The 17284-nt window shown below is 36.8% G+C and overlaps 1 protein-coding gene across 1 annotated transcript in view; it reads left to right on the forward strand.

Moving 5' to 3' along the window:
* Nucleotides 1–15849, forward strand: part of clasp1a (cytoplasmic linker associated protein 1a) — an 82033-nt gene extending 66184 nt beyond the window's left edge. Inside the window, 14 exon segments of the mRNA XM_048193553.1 lie at nt 749–912; nt 1030–1108; nt 1207–1350; nt 2820–2966; nt 4697–4803; nt 5223–5357; nt 5757–5904; nt 6140–6380; nt 8622–8678; nt 10483–10655; nt 10800–10928; nt 11622–11828; nt 12745–12861; nt 13813–15849. Of these exon segments, the coding sequence (XP_048049510.1) occupies nt 749–912; nt 1030–1108; nt 1207–1350; nt 2820–2966; nt 4697–4803; nt 5223–5357; nt 5757–5904; nt 6140–6380; nt 8622–8678; nt 10483–10655; nt 10800–10928; nt 11622–11828; nt 12745–12861; nt 13813–13899 (1935 nt within the window). The 3' untranslated portion in view covers nt 13900–15849.
* The last annotated feature ends 1435 nt before the right edge of the window (nt 15850–17284 follow it).

The raw sequence follows: 17284 nt of genomic DNA on the forward strand, positions 1-17284 counted from the left end.
ATAATTCATCTTTGTTAATGCTACAGTATTGATTTTCTCTTTATATTTTGTTGTTTGTTTAACATTAATGACACAGACAGCAGCCGAAATATTAGACTGCTGTCACTTTAAGACCGAATACGCAGATCCAATATTATGATATGCATCTGTTTTCCTTCTCAATTGTTTGTTTACATAAGCCATAAGTGACTGTTTTTTAAGGATACTCGAACAATTTTATGTGCATGGGTCCGTTCAAGCACAAATAGATGCAGGAGAGAACAGAAGTCAGTGTTTGCGTGCTGTCTGCGTGGTTCTGTGTGTGTGCACAGAAAACAGCGTGCGACTTCCGAATTGAGTTCTCTTTTGCGTCGTCTTGTACTCGGTTGGTTTAAAATCGCTTGAATGTTTAAACTGACAATACCTAGAACATGTGAAAATTATAAACTTTCACTCGATGATTGCAATTAATCTGAGAATCACGTACGTTTCGGACCATGGAGCCTGGTCCATATGCATCAACTACATTCCCTATACTTGACATTGCACATCCTGCAATGTGACTCTCGTGAAACACCTTTGCAAACATATTGAAAAACACTGGCATTGCGGCAGCAATTTTTACACAGGCAAGCACCATTCACATTTTGTTCAGAGAGTGTAGAAATTTTTTTAATACATTTGTGACAAAGGCATATAAAGCCATTAGTATGTTTATGAAATGATATGCTGTGCAGCATTGGTGTGACATTTGATGATCTGCTTCCAGGTGTTTAGTATGTTCTTGGAGACACTAGTGGACTTCATCACTGTGCACAGAGAGGATCTCCAGGACTGGCTCTTTGTACTGCTCACTCAGCTACTGAAGAAAATGGGAGCTGACCTCTTGGGCTCAGTCCAAGCTAAGGTCCAAAAGGCTCTGGACATCACACGGTCAGTCTCTAGTGACAGTCCTAGTCAAAACATTTCACCTACACTGCGCTTTTGTTCATTTTGAACTTTTGTGCCACTAGGAAAATGTATTTTTTCTCTTTTTTTTCCCCCTTTTAGGGAGTCTTTCCCCTTCGACCAACAGTTTAACATTCTAATGAGATTCATTGTTGATCAGACTCAAACCCCCAATCTGAAGGTATGATGATGCCTACCATTACTGCTTACAAAACCCCAGCTGCAAATACACAGTGTGCTGAGCCTGTTATTTCTTATTTTCTTGATGTTATAATGCAGGTGAAGGTGGCCATCCTGAAATACATTGAGTCCCTGGCACGGCAGATGGACCCTGCTGACTTTGTGAACTCAAGTGAGACGAGATTAGCCGTGTCTCGCATTATCACCTGGACCACAGAACCCAAGAGCTCTGACGTTAGAAAAGTGAGTTTCCATGGAGATGTGCTTACAGACAGTGCGCAAATCAGTGCTGCAATGGTGGAGTATGATGAGTATAAATTAACATGGATTGCGCTGTTTATTGAAAAAGGTTTTTTTTATTTCTAGGTTAATTCATCATTTACTATTATTCACTCTCATGTCATTCTAAATAACAAACTATCCCATTAAGAATCATTTCTGATCTTGGTTGCAAGATTTTTTACTTTTAAAATGTTGGTTAAACATCAATTAATCACAATGAACAGATGCAAGACATTTATTCCCAATATCAGTTGCTACCTAAAGGCAACATCATCAGTTTCTCTTTTATTGTCTGTTACCCTATTGCCCTGACACGATGACCCAGACCCTTCATAACTGGGCATATGAGGAGTTGTCAGGCAGGCCCAACACTACAGCTCTACTTCCTGGAGAGGGTCATCTGGAGGAGAGGTGCAAGCAGGTAGTGCCAATCCAACGGCCTAACCAACAACCCACACGTAACCGCTGCACCTAACCGTGTGCTCTCTCCTCACTCTAATCTGCCTCGTTGCCTTGCGAAGTGACTGCTGAATACAATCTCTTAACATGCAATTGTACCAGAAGGCTAAAGCGAGCAGAGATAAAAAAAAAAAAAAATTAACTACATCAATAAATAAGTGTGTTTTAAAGTTTCCTTTTGTTTCTCAATTGCTGTTAACGCTCCACTGCTTAAGATCGATTTTTTTGTTTCTTTTCACAGAATAACAGTGAGTGAATCAGTGTTCTTGCATGTGTTTAACATTAAACAGAACAGAGTCATGGGCATTTGAGCTATCTATGAATTGAGTGAAATATACAAGTCAGATTTACCAGGGTTGGGAATCTCGCCGGTTTGGGTCTTTAAACCGCTGTTGTCATTACGATAAGAGTGATATTTTGCTTTTGTCTTTTATTCAAGCAGAAATAACCATCAAGAATTGTATAATGCAATTTTATAATTTATTTGTTGATCTGTTGAAATCTGTAATGATCACATCTGACTAAATGATACTGAAGGCAGTAAGTAAGGATTGTTTTTTTTTATTTCTTCCCCACTAAAAGATTCATTAATTGAATCACTCAAACTAGAATCGTTAAGGGGAATTGAAACAAGAATCGTCACTTATGATTCCCATCCCTGATACTGAGAACACCTACACACTAGAGAAGGCTTTGACGGAGCTTTTGACAATCAGGAATTTGTTTGTGAAATCAAGCTGGACCCAGTCTCTCAAATGTCAAAGGATGTGTGAACTCCAGTGTGTAGGTGACATATCAGATCCAGTTGTCTTCTGTTCATAGGAGCACTGCAGTCACATTTCCTTATACAGTCTCTCTTTCTATTCTGAGTTATCGCCGCCGGATTTTCTCAGCATGTATAAGTGCGCTCCCGTTCATTGCGGTGTTAGTATTTGTGCTGGATCTCATGAGGTGTGTGCTGTGTTGTGCAGGCGGCCCAGGTGGTGCTGATCTCACTCTTTGAGCTGAACACTCCTGAGTTCACCATGCTTCTGGGCGCTCTGCCTAAAACATTCCAGGATGGAGCCACCAAGCTCCTGCATAACCATCTGAAGAACTCAAGCAACACCAGCAGCGTGGTAAGATTTCTTGTTTTATCTCTTATGAGATTGTATATTAAAAGATGTAATATACACTGACATTCAAAAGATTTTTTAAATGTTTTTGAAAGAAGTCTCACTAAAGCTGCATTTATTTGATCAAAAAGAAAAAAAAAAATCTTGAGTGCCACATGGTCCTTCAGAAATCATTCTAAGATGCTGATTTGCTGCTCAAGAAACATTTCTTATTATGATCAATGTTAAACAGTTGTGCTGCTTAATATTTTTCTAATATGATAAATTTTTTCAGGGTTCTTTGACAAATAGAAAAATCAAAAGAATAGCATTTGAAATAGAAATCTTTTGTAAAATTATAAATGTCTTTACTGTCACTTTTGATGATTTTAAAGAGTCCTTGCTGAATAGAATTTATTTTTAAAAATCTTTCTGATACTAAACATTTAAAAATGACCGTGATTTTAACAGTAAAAGACTGTAAAAATGCTGCGGTGAAAAACTGTTAATTGGTTTACAGAAAGTTCCCGTACTATATACGGTGAATAACTGTAATAGATCTAACGGTACATTTAAATACTGTTAAATTCACAGTTTTTGGAAGTGAAAATAACAATTCATTGTAAAATTTACAGTGAAAAACCGACACAACCCACAATTCCCTGCGTGACGCTTCACATTTGATATATTTTCGTTGAAATAACTCTGTTGCTTCTTAGTTTTTCTCATTTTTTTCTAATCAGTTATGTACATTAGGGTTTTATGTTACATCTAATGTTGTTAAATTAATGTTTATTGCATTTTTAAAATGTCATGTGTGTTACCATGATGGTGTTTAGTGTGTGTGTGTGTGTGTGAATGACACTGTGTGCACCTTCTATATGTTAGTGCTGTCCTTCTCATCACCACTGTGTTTGGTGTATTATAAAGGTGCAAAGCAGATATTAGTACTTCTTTAGGTTGGTAAATTAACATTAATATCAGTTAATGAAATATGTTATTTTACCGTAAATTTAACAGATTTTTTTTTTTTTACGTTGCTACCGTATTTTTTACGGTAAAATTCTGGCAACCACAGCTGGCGTTTTTTTTACCGTAAATTTTACTGGGATTTTTTTTACAGTTTTTGCTGTAAAAACACAAGACTGTAATTTTTTTTATTCTAGAACATATTGGACCAGTCTGAAAAACATTTCTAGCTTAATTTGAGCTAAAGCAGCAAAATTTATGATGTCTTTGGGGCCGTTCGCATATCGCGTCTAAAACGTGTGGAAAGCGTGGCCGCGTCGCTTTCTCCTCTTCCACAAGTGCTTGCGCTCCCATGGCGTCTGTCATTGCTATGTAACCATGAACTGCGCTCTCCACAACGACGAGGAAGTTTCAGCTTTACTACTAGATATATTTATGGAGATGAGATATAAAAACCACCCTGTACAGCTATGATCAGCTGTTCGGCTGAGCTTTCAATGTTTTGTTACGGAAAGGCCGAAGCTGATCGGTTGGTTCTTGTCACATGACCTGCGTTGTGCTTGCGGCATTCTGAAAAGTTGAGAATTTTTCATCTCGATGCGCCTGAAAAAAACGCACCGCATGCACGTCGCTTCCATGCAGCCAGAAATTGACAGTAATTCGAACAAACAGATAAAAAGTCAATGATAAAGATCTGCCACTAATATTATTTTGTTGTTATCAACTGCTGTTTAGCCTAGCCTGAAATGATTTTGTTTATCATTTCAACTTTGTGTTCTTCACAGAGTTCACCAAGTAATACAATGGGCCGCACGCCACCCCGGCACCCCACCAGCAGGACCAGTCCTCTCACCTCACCTACAAATTGCTCCCACGGGGGTCTGTCACCCAGGTAACACATCCTCTTCCCTCCTCCCATATGCTGACCATTCTAAAGCATGATCTCACTCTGGGCACGAAGACTTTCAACAGCAGTTTCTAAGGCCTGTCACCCTGTTTAATGGCTCTAACATGTACTAAACATCCGAATTGGATTTTCCCTTTACAACCTGAAACCCTTAAAATGAATTTCTGCATTTCTGGGGTGGGATCCAAATCACCTGGAGAGTCATCCTCTCATGCAGGGTCTAAAACTCTTTTAAAGAGATCTGCAGAACACAATAGACGACGATTTAGGGGTTTCTGGTCCTCTGAAACTTATTAACCCATGCTGCTAATCACAACACTCCGACTGGACCACTCTTTTTTTTTCTCTCTCTCTCTTCCTCTTCTGCCCTGTTCTCTCCCTCTCCGGCCGTTCTGTGGGCACAGTCGGTTATGGGGTTGGAGTGTCGATGGGCTCTTAAAGCACCCCTCTCCCTCTCCTCCTCCTCCTACTCCTCCGTCTCACTCCTCTATTCCTGCTGGCCCCTCCCTCAGGGCCTTCCGCTGCGCACTCTCACCAAGGTAACTCAGCCGCTAGCCATGACGAGGAGGGGGCGGGATGGGTGCTTAGATTCCCACCCACTCCCAGCCTCACAGGGGCACAAATATTAGTGGCCATGGTTTGAAATCATTCCAAATACAAACTTCCCTCTGTGGATGATGGTTGATTAAAATGTACAACTAAGAAACAAAGCTATGTGGAGGAATTTTTAATGGATGTGAAATAGGTTTTCTTACAGTAATTAACTGACCATGTTTGCATCTATTTATTCACCTGTAGGTGCATGTTGGAGTTGTGCACTCAATTTATTTATTTATTTTTTTTGTCCATATATTGTATGCTTTGGCTTTCTTATTTATATGTGTGTGTTGCAATCCATTCAATGTTTATTCCCTCTTTTACTTTATTTCTCTTTTCAGTATGCTGGAGTATGACACAGAGAACATGAATTCTGATGAGATCTTTAGCTCACTGCGTGGTGTCACAGAAGCCATCCAGAGTTTCAGTTACCGCAGCCAAGAAGACCTGAATGAGCCAATCAGACGTGATGGGAAGAAGGATGATGCCGTGAGTATATGCTTTTAAGAATTCTTTATTTACTTATTTAGAATTCTAAAAGTAGCTGTGAGACTGTGGTGAGAGCCTACAACAACTAAAGTGGACTATAAATTCACTTTCAATTGCAGATACAATGTGAATGCAAAGTAATCTAGGTTCTTTTTCCCTACCTTTTTGATTTGAGTTTTTGGACATATTGTGCATGCCTAATCAACACAACACTCTTTCACTCTTCCTGTCTTAGACTGGGAAGGAAGGGGCATCTCCAGGGTCTGACGCAAGACTGGGATTGGATGTAGTGGAGGGTGGCCGAACCGCTTTGGATAACAAAACATCTTTGCTCAACACACCATCCCCGCGGTCTTTCGCTGTGCCACGGTCGAGAGAGTTTGCACCCTATGGCTATGGAGACACAATCACGGCCTATGACAAAAGTGCCCTGAAAGAGGCTGTCTTTGACGACGACGTGGAGCAGTTCCGAGACTGTGAGTCAATATGCTGCTCTAAGCTTGTACATCCACTCTCACGTCTGTTCTCCATACTGCACCCATTATCTTTGATTGTGTAAAGAAACACTTTAGGATGAGCAAAAACAAGAATAGCAAGAAATAAGAGGGAGAGTATAGAGTGAGTTCTTGTAAAGGGCAATTCCGATGCTCAATGGTGGACACAGGGGTCATCATAGGCACTCTAATTGTTCTGCGGCTACACAGCCCCATATGCAGCAGAGTGTGATGCACTGTGTGTTGTGACACATTCCTCCCATAACCATCATTAAATTTTGTGTGACTTGTGCCACAGTAGACATTCCGTTGGCTTGGACCAGACAGGATAGCCTTCGTTGCCCTTGTGCATTGATGAGCCTTGGGCGGTTTTAAGGTTTGTCCCTCCGCGGACCACTGTTGGTAAATTCTTACCACTGCTGACCAGGAGCATCCCACAAGCCTTGCTGTTTCAGAGATACTCTGACCCAGTCACCTCGCCAAAACAATTTGGCCCTTGTCAAAGTCGCTCAAATCTTTATTCCTGCCCATTTCTCCTGCATCCAACACAAAGATTACAAGAACTGATTGTTTGCTTACCATCTAATCTACTCAGACCTTAATATGTGACCTTGTTAGGAGATGATCAACAATATTCGTTACACCTGTGACTGGTCATAATGTTTTGCTCAATCTCATATTAATGATACACTGATCAAAGTGATATCTTTGTCGTAGTATCCTTTCAACGGTTATGGGAATTTCCCATCACAGCGCTGGTAAATTTGGATGCATCTTACATGGTGTTGTTGAAAGTAAATATAATGTCCTTGTTTACAACATTGCTTCAGTCTCTTTCAAAATAAAAGTCTTTGCTACTGACTCACCCATATAGACAGTCTCTTGTCGCCATCTAATGGCATCTAATGTAACACTCTGATACAGCATTAAAGGTCCCGTTCTTCGTGATCCCATGTTTCAAACTTTAGTTAGTGTGTAATGTTGTTGTTAGAGTATAAATAAAATCTGTAAAATTTTAAAGCTCAAAGTTCAATGCCAAGCGAGATATTTTATTTAACAGAAGTCGCCTACATCGAACGGCCAGTTTGGACTACATCCCTCTACTTCCTTCTTTAATGACGTCACTAAAACAGTTTTTTGACTAACCTCCGCCCACAGGAATACACAAGAGTTGCGTTTGTAGAGTGTGTTTGTCGCCATTTCGTCGCCATGTCGTCGAAACGCTGTTATTTTCATCCCGCAGTCCAATCACCGGGTCTGATTCCGGCTCAAATTGATAGGGTAAAATTAAAGACATGTTTACAATAACACTGAGCGCGTGCATCTCCACGTTATGGTAAGAGGCGTGACCTTTCCGGGCAAGGTTCGCTAAGCTGCTGTCGAATCACAACACAGGAACCGCTGGCACAATCAGAACTCGTTACGTATTTCTGAAGGAGGGACTTCATAGAACAAGTCATCAGCCCGTTTTTATGACAGTGGAAACAGCGGTATACAGATAAGTAAATTATGTGAAAAATACTGTGTTTTTTTACACGCGAAACATGAACACATGTTATATTGCACACTATAAACACAATCAAAGCTAAGCCAAAAATATTTGCTCTGGAACAAATAATAGATTGAGACCAAAGATTGCCCATTAGATAAACCCAAAACTAATCTCATACTATAGATCTCATACTCTCACACTATAGAGACATCAGAGAAATGGCCAAGGTAAGGCTGTTCTCTGTGGGGTACATGAGCATTAAATTGCCGCTGACACCCTGGAGCTCACATCTCCGAAAACGTTGAAGCAAATTTTCAAATAGGTTTGCTCCTCCGCCATGACACACGCTGTGAAAATGCTGCAAGCGGTGAGATACAAGCGATGAAACTGTTCCCGTGGTGATACTGGTAGAATATCGCATGGCTGGAAAGACCTCTCAACCAATCAGATTCGAGAACCAGAAGTAACTGTTGTTTTTTTAGATAATAAATGGGAAAAATTCTTAATGAACCAAGCTTGCTGGAAAAGTGGGCAGACACTGTTGAAGCAGAAATTACACCTTCATCATCTCTAGCTATTTGACAGTGTTAGCAACATGACGCCCAGAGACTATAAAATATAAATAAGTGATTAACCCCCTACAAGTGTAAGTTTCAGATATGCGGCTGTAGCATGTAGGATAGTGGAGTTTGTGTGTCATCACTTCCCCTCCTGTCCCTCCCCTTCTACAGGCCGTCGACAAGACTGTGGTGAGAACAAGATGGTGCTACCCAAGGGCTTTACTCCTGGTAAAGACCTGCACAGTTAAACAAGACTGTTGCATTTTTCTTCATTTACTTCCCCTTCCACCTCCTCTCTTTCATTGTCATCCATCTCAGTGTCTCGCATGTGATGTCAACCTAAAATGACACAACTGCTCTGCTAACAGGGTGTTTTGGTAACTGCTACAGGCTACCTACAATCAGAAAAGGCAATACAGTCATACAGTAGGACTGTTCAAATTAAATGGAAACCTGGAGAAGATTTACTTGCATTTTGCTTTGCAACTAACAGAGCTTCTTTGTTTGCAAACACATTGATATAATTTATAATAACTTTGATAAAAAAATTATGTTTAACCTGAGTCTAAGTGAATACTTAAACCTTCCTAACTTCTAGGGTTGGGTATCGTTTGAATTTTAACGATTCTGCTTATCTTTTCCGATTCCTAATTTTGATTCCAATAAGGGGGAAATAAAAAAAAACACACATTCACATTTATTCTTAATCTTGTTATAAAACATTTCATTGTAGCTGAATACCATGAACAAATATCAACAGGCTAAAGAACACTTAGACAAGGAACTTTTTCCTATGGTTTAAAAATACCATAGCAAAAACAACTAGCCTAACTAATATAACATTTCAAGCATTATTAAAGACAAGTAAACACTTAGTAAATAAAAAAGAACAACAAAAAAAACAAATTAGCAATCGCACAAATAAATACAACTGAACAAAGATACAATTGAAATAAAGTGATTTAAGAATTTCAGGTACAGAAAATGTAATCAAATATAAAATAACACTGCAATTTATAAATAAAATATACATTACAAATATAGTTAGAAAAGTTGTCAAGAACAGCAATAGAATTTTCTCTTTGTTGATTGATTGTTTGATTAATTTAAGAGCTGCACAGATCCCATATACTGTTATACATTGTCTTTGTCAACTGTTTGCGTTCACTTAAGACATAACCGACTGTGTTTACGAGGAAATTTTGGCAGAATTTTGAGTGTATTTGTCCGTTGAAGTGCAAAGAGACTCAGAAGAGAACTCAGTTCAATATCGCGCACTATTCAGCATGAGAGGTGGCTTTCTGTGTGCATGTTTTGGATGTGTGTGCAGGCCTCTTGCGTTTAAAATCATTAAAAAGCATACAAAGGAATCGATAAGAGGAATCAGTTTTAATTTTATAACAAGTATCCGATTCCTGACCGTAAGTATCTGATTCCAGAATTGGAATTGATTTTTCGATTCCCAACCCTACTAACTACTAACTAAAACTAACATCAAAACACTTTTACTTCGTACATTACTTGCTAATCATGACATATAAGGGTAAATCTTATGAAAACATGTCCATTATATTATTATCCATTATATTATTCCATTTAATTGGTAATTGTTATTGCTGTAATTATTGTATTAAACTGTAATGCATTTTTTTCAGTATAAATTAAGTTATTACAAAAATATTACAACAAAATGATAAATAAAAAAAAATACAAAATAATTTTTTAGTTCTGTGATGTACCTAACAATTTAATATTTTAGCATTGTTTTAAATGCCATGATTCAAACAAAATAGGCCTAAAATAGGCTTACTTCTTTAAAGCAAAATATAATGTAATTCTTTTAGACTTGAGGTCAAACACAGACCCAGACATGTTCTTGACATGTTTCATAAGATTCAATAATATTGAATATCATATACTCAAAACAGATGAGCCAAAAAATCTAAAGTGTTCCAGTACAACTGAAGTAGAATAGTAGCTTTTTTATGCAGATTGTCTTCTGCTCTGATTTGAATCATTTTGGATCATTCAGATTTGGTGGCAGACCTGCTGAAGGAGCTGTCTAATCACAACGAGCGAGTGGAGGAGAGGAAGGGGGCGTTGATCGAGCTGCTGAAGATCGCCCGTGAAGACAGCCTGGCTGTGTGGGACGAGCACTTCAAAACAATCCTATTGCTGCTATTGGAGACACTGGGGGACAAAGATGTCAGTCAAAGCACCATAAAACTCGCATGCTCAATTGGCACATTCTTTATAATCCCTAAGTCTTACATGTCAAGTTGCTTATTTATGTATGTATTTATTTGTAGTGATTATTAATGATAGTATGCATTCTGTCTGATTATTTAGCACACTATCCGAGCACTGGCTTTACGGGTTCTGAAGGAGATCCTGAGGAACCAGCCAGCGCGTTTCAAGAACTATGCAGAACTCACCATCATGAAAACACTAGAAGCCCACAAGGACTCTCATAAAGAGGTTAGAATCAGCCCTGTTTTAACTTCCAAATCAATTTAGGTAATACAACTTTGATATGATTACAACTAAAAAAAAAAATTTTAAAAAAATCATACTTCAGCTAGTATTGTTCTAGTGTATTTTTTATTTATTAAAATATTCAATAATAATAATGAAAATGTATGAAGGTGAAGAGACTAATTAATATATGATTATACTATAATATATTTTGTATTACTTCATTGTAGTAATGCGATCAGAATAAACCTAGTTTTGTAGTATGTGAATATATTATTTTAAACTATTGATAACTCCATTGTCACCATTATACCACTCACATGTGACCACATTGTTTCTGAGAAATCAAGCTGGCTAGGTGACTTTTTCTTTGTAACAGCCTCATTAAGAGTAAAATGAGCTGACTGGTCTCTTTAATCCCATTTTGAATACAACACCTGCACATGTGTACACTGAGCACCTTGGTTACATCTAAAGCAAGATGACCCAAGCAATCAAACCCAACACCTAGATGAATAAATGAATGAAATGCAGAGCTGTGGAGAATAAGTCATTCGCCATTTTATTTCCCAAATGTACTTCCATGTAATACAGCAGTAATAGAGCAGTCTGTGGTACTGTGAACTAATCCAAATAAAGTTATTTTTCCATCTAATTTTCTGTTAGATCTCAGATTGTTAAATATTATATGTGCAGGTGGTTAGGGCGGCTGAAGAGGCTGCATCTACATTGGCCGGCTCCATTCACCCAGAGCAATGCATCAAGGTGCTGTGTCCCATTGTACAGACCGCAGACTACCCCATCAACCTGGCTGCTATTAAGATGCAGACCAAAGTGGTTGAGCGCATTGCCAAGGAGTCCCTGCATCAGCTGCTGCCAGACATCATCCCTGGCCTCTTACAAGTGAGTATTTTATACCTCGCCAGTTCTGTCACATTGGAACTTATTACATTTCCCTCTTTGCGAAATACTCTCTCATTTCCTATACAGTCTCTAAAGTTGTTTTCATTTCCTACTTCCAAGTTGATATGATCAGAGAGAAGTCTTTGAATGTCAGTGCAAGTCCCAGGTGAAAAAAAAAAAAAAAAAAGTACACTTCTATAATGTACTTAAAGTGCTCTATTTTTGCACACTAATTTTGTACTTAATATACTAAAAATTCTTCTTTAGTAGGACTTAAGATCATCTTAAGAACATCTAAGTGTACTCAACTGTGCTATTTTGAGACACCATGAAATATGAACTAAAATGTGCTTTTAATATACTATCTCTGTATTTAAAAAATATATTTAGGTACCACTTGTAGTACACTATGGGTTCAAATGTACTATAAGTAGTATCTAAATACATTTTTAGATGTTCTTAAGATAATCTTAAGAAGTACTAAAGAAGAATTTTTAGTATATTAAGTACAAAATTAGTGCATGAAAATAAAGCTTTAAGTACATTATAGAAATTTTTCACCTGGGGTAGTTTAAAAGTATGCACCATCTTGCATAATGATCTTGGATATATTACATATATCCCCGACACAGTGTACCAGTTGCAATATGCAGAATGGAGAATGAGATTTAAGATGGGATAGATTTTCTGTGACTATGTTTTGTAGCCCTTTTGGTCATTTAACCTTTGGTCGCCCCACTGGACAAAATTGGGTCACAGTATTAAGTATATTAGCATAGTCTGCATTTGGAATTTTTGGAGCATAGTCAGCATGCCTTTTTTGTACTTTTACCTCCTGTACTCTTGATGATGTTCGTGTGTGTGTGTGTGTTTGTGAAGATGTTAATGCTAAAATATGCTAAAAATCTGTCTGCAGGGCTATGATAACACAGAGAGTAGCGTTCGCAAGGCCAGCGTGTTCTGTCTGGTGGCCATCTACTCTGTGATTGGTGAGGAGCTGAAGCCACACTTGGCCCAGCTCACGGGTAGCAAGGTATGTCACATGCACTCAAAGTCCACCAAAAAGTTCACCCTGTTCAACCTCCTTATCACTAAGTCCTCTATTTATTTGTGTCCCCCCTCTAGTTTTAACTGCTCCATGTTTTTATATTTGGCTAACTTTCACTGCATTTGGATTTCATAACACATTTTTAAAAAAAACTAGCGTTAAAGGGCTGAATTTAATCAGAACTTTTTCAGGTCACATTTCACCTCAAAATCAAATTTCCCTTTTTTTTTTTAATTTAAGAATTTTTGCATTTTTGTCAAGATTGTTAAGCACAAATTCTACTTTGAGTTGGGGTTTTTTGTTTGTTTTTTGTAATTCCCATTATTTTTGTGTTATTCTATTTAAATCTGCATAAACTAAAATCAGTACAATTAAAGATACCATAGTGTGTTTTTATTTAAAATCACTTTCATATTTTAAATAAATCATTAATTTTTTTTTTTTTTTCACATTACAATATGGAAGATTAATTTTTTGTTTTGTTTTGATGTTACAGTGATGAGATTTGTGCTTAATTGCTATACATTTCACAATGCAAAAAGTCTTTATAGTCCAAAAAATAAGATTAATTTTATTTAAGAAAGAAAAATAGATATAAATGTTTTTATTTTGGAATGAAATATGATGCATGAAAATGGATGAGATGCATTAAGAAAAATTAAAAAACTAAATATCTTCCTCCCATATTTATGTGTATAGATGTCTAAGTATTTTATTCAAAATACTGATATCAGTGTGGTGCTGAGTATTGCTTCTGCAAAGTGGTTAATTTGTTGCATCATATTTTGTCAAATCATAAGTAAATGTTAACCCTGACCTTCTAAGATAACACAAATACAGTAGAAAGTGTAAATACATGCTCTTATCAGAGAAACAAGTCTATATGGGTATTAGAATGTGCGGTATTAAAATTCACCCTGTCTTTTATTTCCACAGATGAAGTTGCTAAATCTGTATATTAAGAGGGCCCAGACCACCAACAGCAACAGCAGCAGTTCTTCAGATGTGTCCTCTCACAGCTAGCCGGATGGAGTCTAATCAGTGCCCTACATGTGCTTTTGGGAACATAGTTGTGCCTCCTCCAGACATCTTTTTTATTGCTTCATCACAATCTTGCTGGATTTTCCCAGAGAGATGTGTTGCTCACTGCAATCAAACTTTTCTTTTCATCCAACTCCTGGAAACCTCTTAGTTAGTCTTTCATGCATCTTTCCATCTGTGGAACATTGAATGTAAAGGGGTTTGAATCGAGAAAAATGCATGCAGATCTTTCACGATAGGCATTGCTTCCTTAATTGGAGGAAACAGGCTTTCTTCATCTTCTGAAGAGGTGAATCGTTAACTAAATTTATTAGTAATAACTTATTCGTGTTTACAAGTGGCGTTAAAGGTTTAGTTGAGTTATTTGGATATTTTAAATGGGCACAGTTGGTTTAACTAATACACCACTTGAATCTCAGTTAGTGGATCATTTGGCTGGCCGAGTGATAAATGTAAAGAAAAGAGAAAAATGTAAGTAATTTGTAGGTTTGGCTACAATGACAACCAAAAAATAACAAAACAAAAGTAGGATTAAAACGTTCTTATATTAATTTTTATTTCATGGGACCGCAATACCACATCCCATAATGTTTAAAGTGATGTAAAGCAATTGTGTTGATTTTATTATAGAAGGGATTATGTGTTAAAAATATGGGCCTCAATACAGAAAACAAGGACAAACTTCTGAATGTAGAGCTTTTCCTTTCATCTTTGGGGAAAAAAGTGAAGGGTTTCGTGAGTAAACATGCAAGCCATAACACACACGGTCATTTAAAACGTTCACAAACACTCGAATGGAGTTGCAAGCATGACCTGGAGCATCTTCAGACAAGAAACAATGAATGAAACTGATTTACACTATGTTCTTGGAGCAAGAGGATTGTGATGGAAATTTCAAAACTACTATGCCTTGCGTTCCTTTTTCCGTTTTGAAAAACTCAGACTGTTAAGATATACGTGTCTAGAGGCATTCTTACACTACATTGCTAAAGCATGACACTGCAAGTTCATCACGTGTCTACAACACTAATGAAAACCCTCTCTGAACTAGAGGTGATGTTATGTTCTCTGAAAGGTCTGAACTTATTCTTTTTCTTTGTTCATCTGGAGATTTTTTTCACCTGATGTTAAGTGCTGGGCGTTTAGTGTTTTGTACATACCTTTCAGTCATTGCTTCTCACCCACCCACAAAAGTAAGGTAAAGATGTTGCACTCTTTTGCACGTTAACAAATAGCCTGCATGTTTTGATGACATAACCATCCTGTGCTGCCGTGACTGACCTAGTTTTGGCTGTTTGTGAAAACTTGCCACGTCAGCAATCTGGTCGGTCTGTAAATACAGTATTATTATTGTTATTATTATTATTAATATGTTGCCCATGTGGGGAAGTAGACAAGTGCAAATCTCAAATGGGTCTCACAGAGTTGACCAAAATGCCTATCCTCAGACTGTGAACCAGGCCACGTTAGAAATTAAGGACAGACATTTGAAAGCACCCTACTTTTAGTATTATATACTGAGGCATGTGGCTTTTATTGGTATGCTAAATGTGCGTACCCTTGTTTGATTCAGAGTTTGTTTCTAATGGTTTTTAACCGATTCAGACCATGAACCATCATTTTGGTTTAGATTGGGGTTATTCATAAAAATATCTGTTTATGAAAGGACAAAGCCAACTGTGAGGCTCAACAGTACAAGTATTAAGTTTCCCCTTGTGTTTCCTGAAATGTTGACCTCAAATGGTGTTCCATCAAATTGTTCACTACGCATGTTAGACTTTGTTTTGTCATTGGACGCAGATACACTCTTGTATTTATAAATTTATTTCATTTTCTGTCCCAATGTACAGTTTTTTTTTCCCCTCCAAAGGCTTATGATAGATTTACATCAGCCTGAGTTTGGCCTAGAAATAAAACAACCAGAAACATGAACCTTTTTTGATGATTATTTTAAACCCTAAAATCTATTGATTGTATATGAGTTGACTGTATTTGTGTTGTGGGGCTGTTGAATATGCAATCAGCAACTCTGGTATTTATCACAATTCATGCACCAGTACATTTATAAACAGTCTCATGAGATAACGTGTTCTCAGTCATAGTTAGTCCAGTGCCATAAATGTCCAATGCCAAAGAAATGACCAGGATATGCATATATATATATATATATATATATATATATATATATATACATACAGTACAGTCCAGTCCAAAAGTTTGGAACCACTAAGATTTTTGATGTTTTTAAAAGAAGTTTCGTCTGCTCACCAAGGCTACATTTATTTAATTAAAAATACAGTAAAAAACATTAATATTGTGAAATATTATTACAATTTAAAATAACTGTTTTCTATTTGAATATATTTCACAAAGTAATTTATTCCTGTGATTCAAAGCTGAATTTTCAGCATCGTTACTCCAGTCTTCAGTGTCACATGATCCTTCAGAAATCATTTTAATATGCTGATCTGCTGCTCAAGAAATATTTAATGTGTACAGTATTTTTTTTCAGGATTATTTGATGAATAGAAAGTTCAAAAGAACAGTGTTTATCTGAAATCTAATCTTTTGTAACATTATAAATGTCTTTACTGCCACTTTTGATTGATTTAATGCATCCTTGCTGAATAAAAGTATTCATTTCTTTAATTTCTTTTAAAAAAAATAAAAATAAAAATTCTTACTGACCCCAAACTTTTGAACGGTAGTGTATAATGCTACAGAAGCTTTGTATTTCAGATAAATGCTGTTCTTTTGAACTTTCTATTCATCGAGGAATCCTGAAAAAAAAAAGTACACAATTGTTTTCAACATTGAAAATAATCATAAATGTTTATTGAGCAGCAAATCAGCATATTAGAATGATTTCTGAAGGATCATGTGACACTGAAGACTGGAGTAACGATGCTGAAAATTCAGCTTTGCATCACAGGAATAAATTACTTTGTCAAATATATTTAAATAGTACACAGTTATTTTAAATTGTAATAATATTTCACAATATTACTGTTTTTTACTGTATTTTTAATTAAATAAATGTAGCCTTGGTGAGCAGACGAAACTTCTTTTAAAAACATTAAAAATCTTAGTGGTTCCAAACTTTTGGACTGTACTGTATATATATAATGTATATGTGTTATTATTTATAAAAGATTGTTTTCTTCAGACATTCAATGTGAAACATATATAATAATAGAAATCCTATCCGGACACACACATTTATTATATTAAAATAATCATTAACTACTGTCAAATACTGCAAAACAAATACTATCATGGTGTGTCATTACTAATGCAAGTACAAATGTAAAGAAAAGGAAAATAGATTATTTTTGGGTGAAATATAACCTTGACAGTTTTTATGAAG

This window comes from Megalobrama amblycephala, linkage group LG6 (assembly GCF_018812025.1).
Source record: "Megalobrama amblycephala isolate DHTTF-2021 linkage group LG6, ASM1881202v1, whole genome shotgun sequence".
Lineage (NCBI taxonomy): Eukaryota > Metazoa > Chordata > Actinopteri > Cypriniformes > Xenocyprididae > Megalobrama > Megalobrama amblycephala.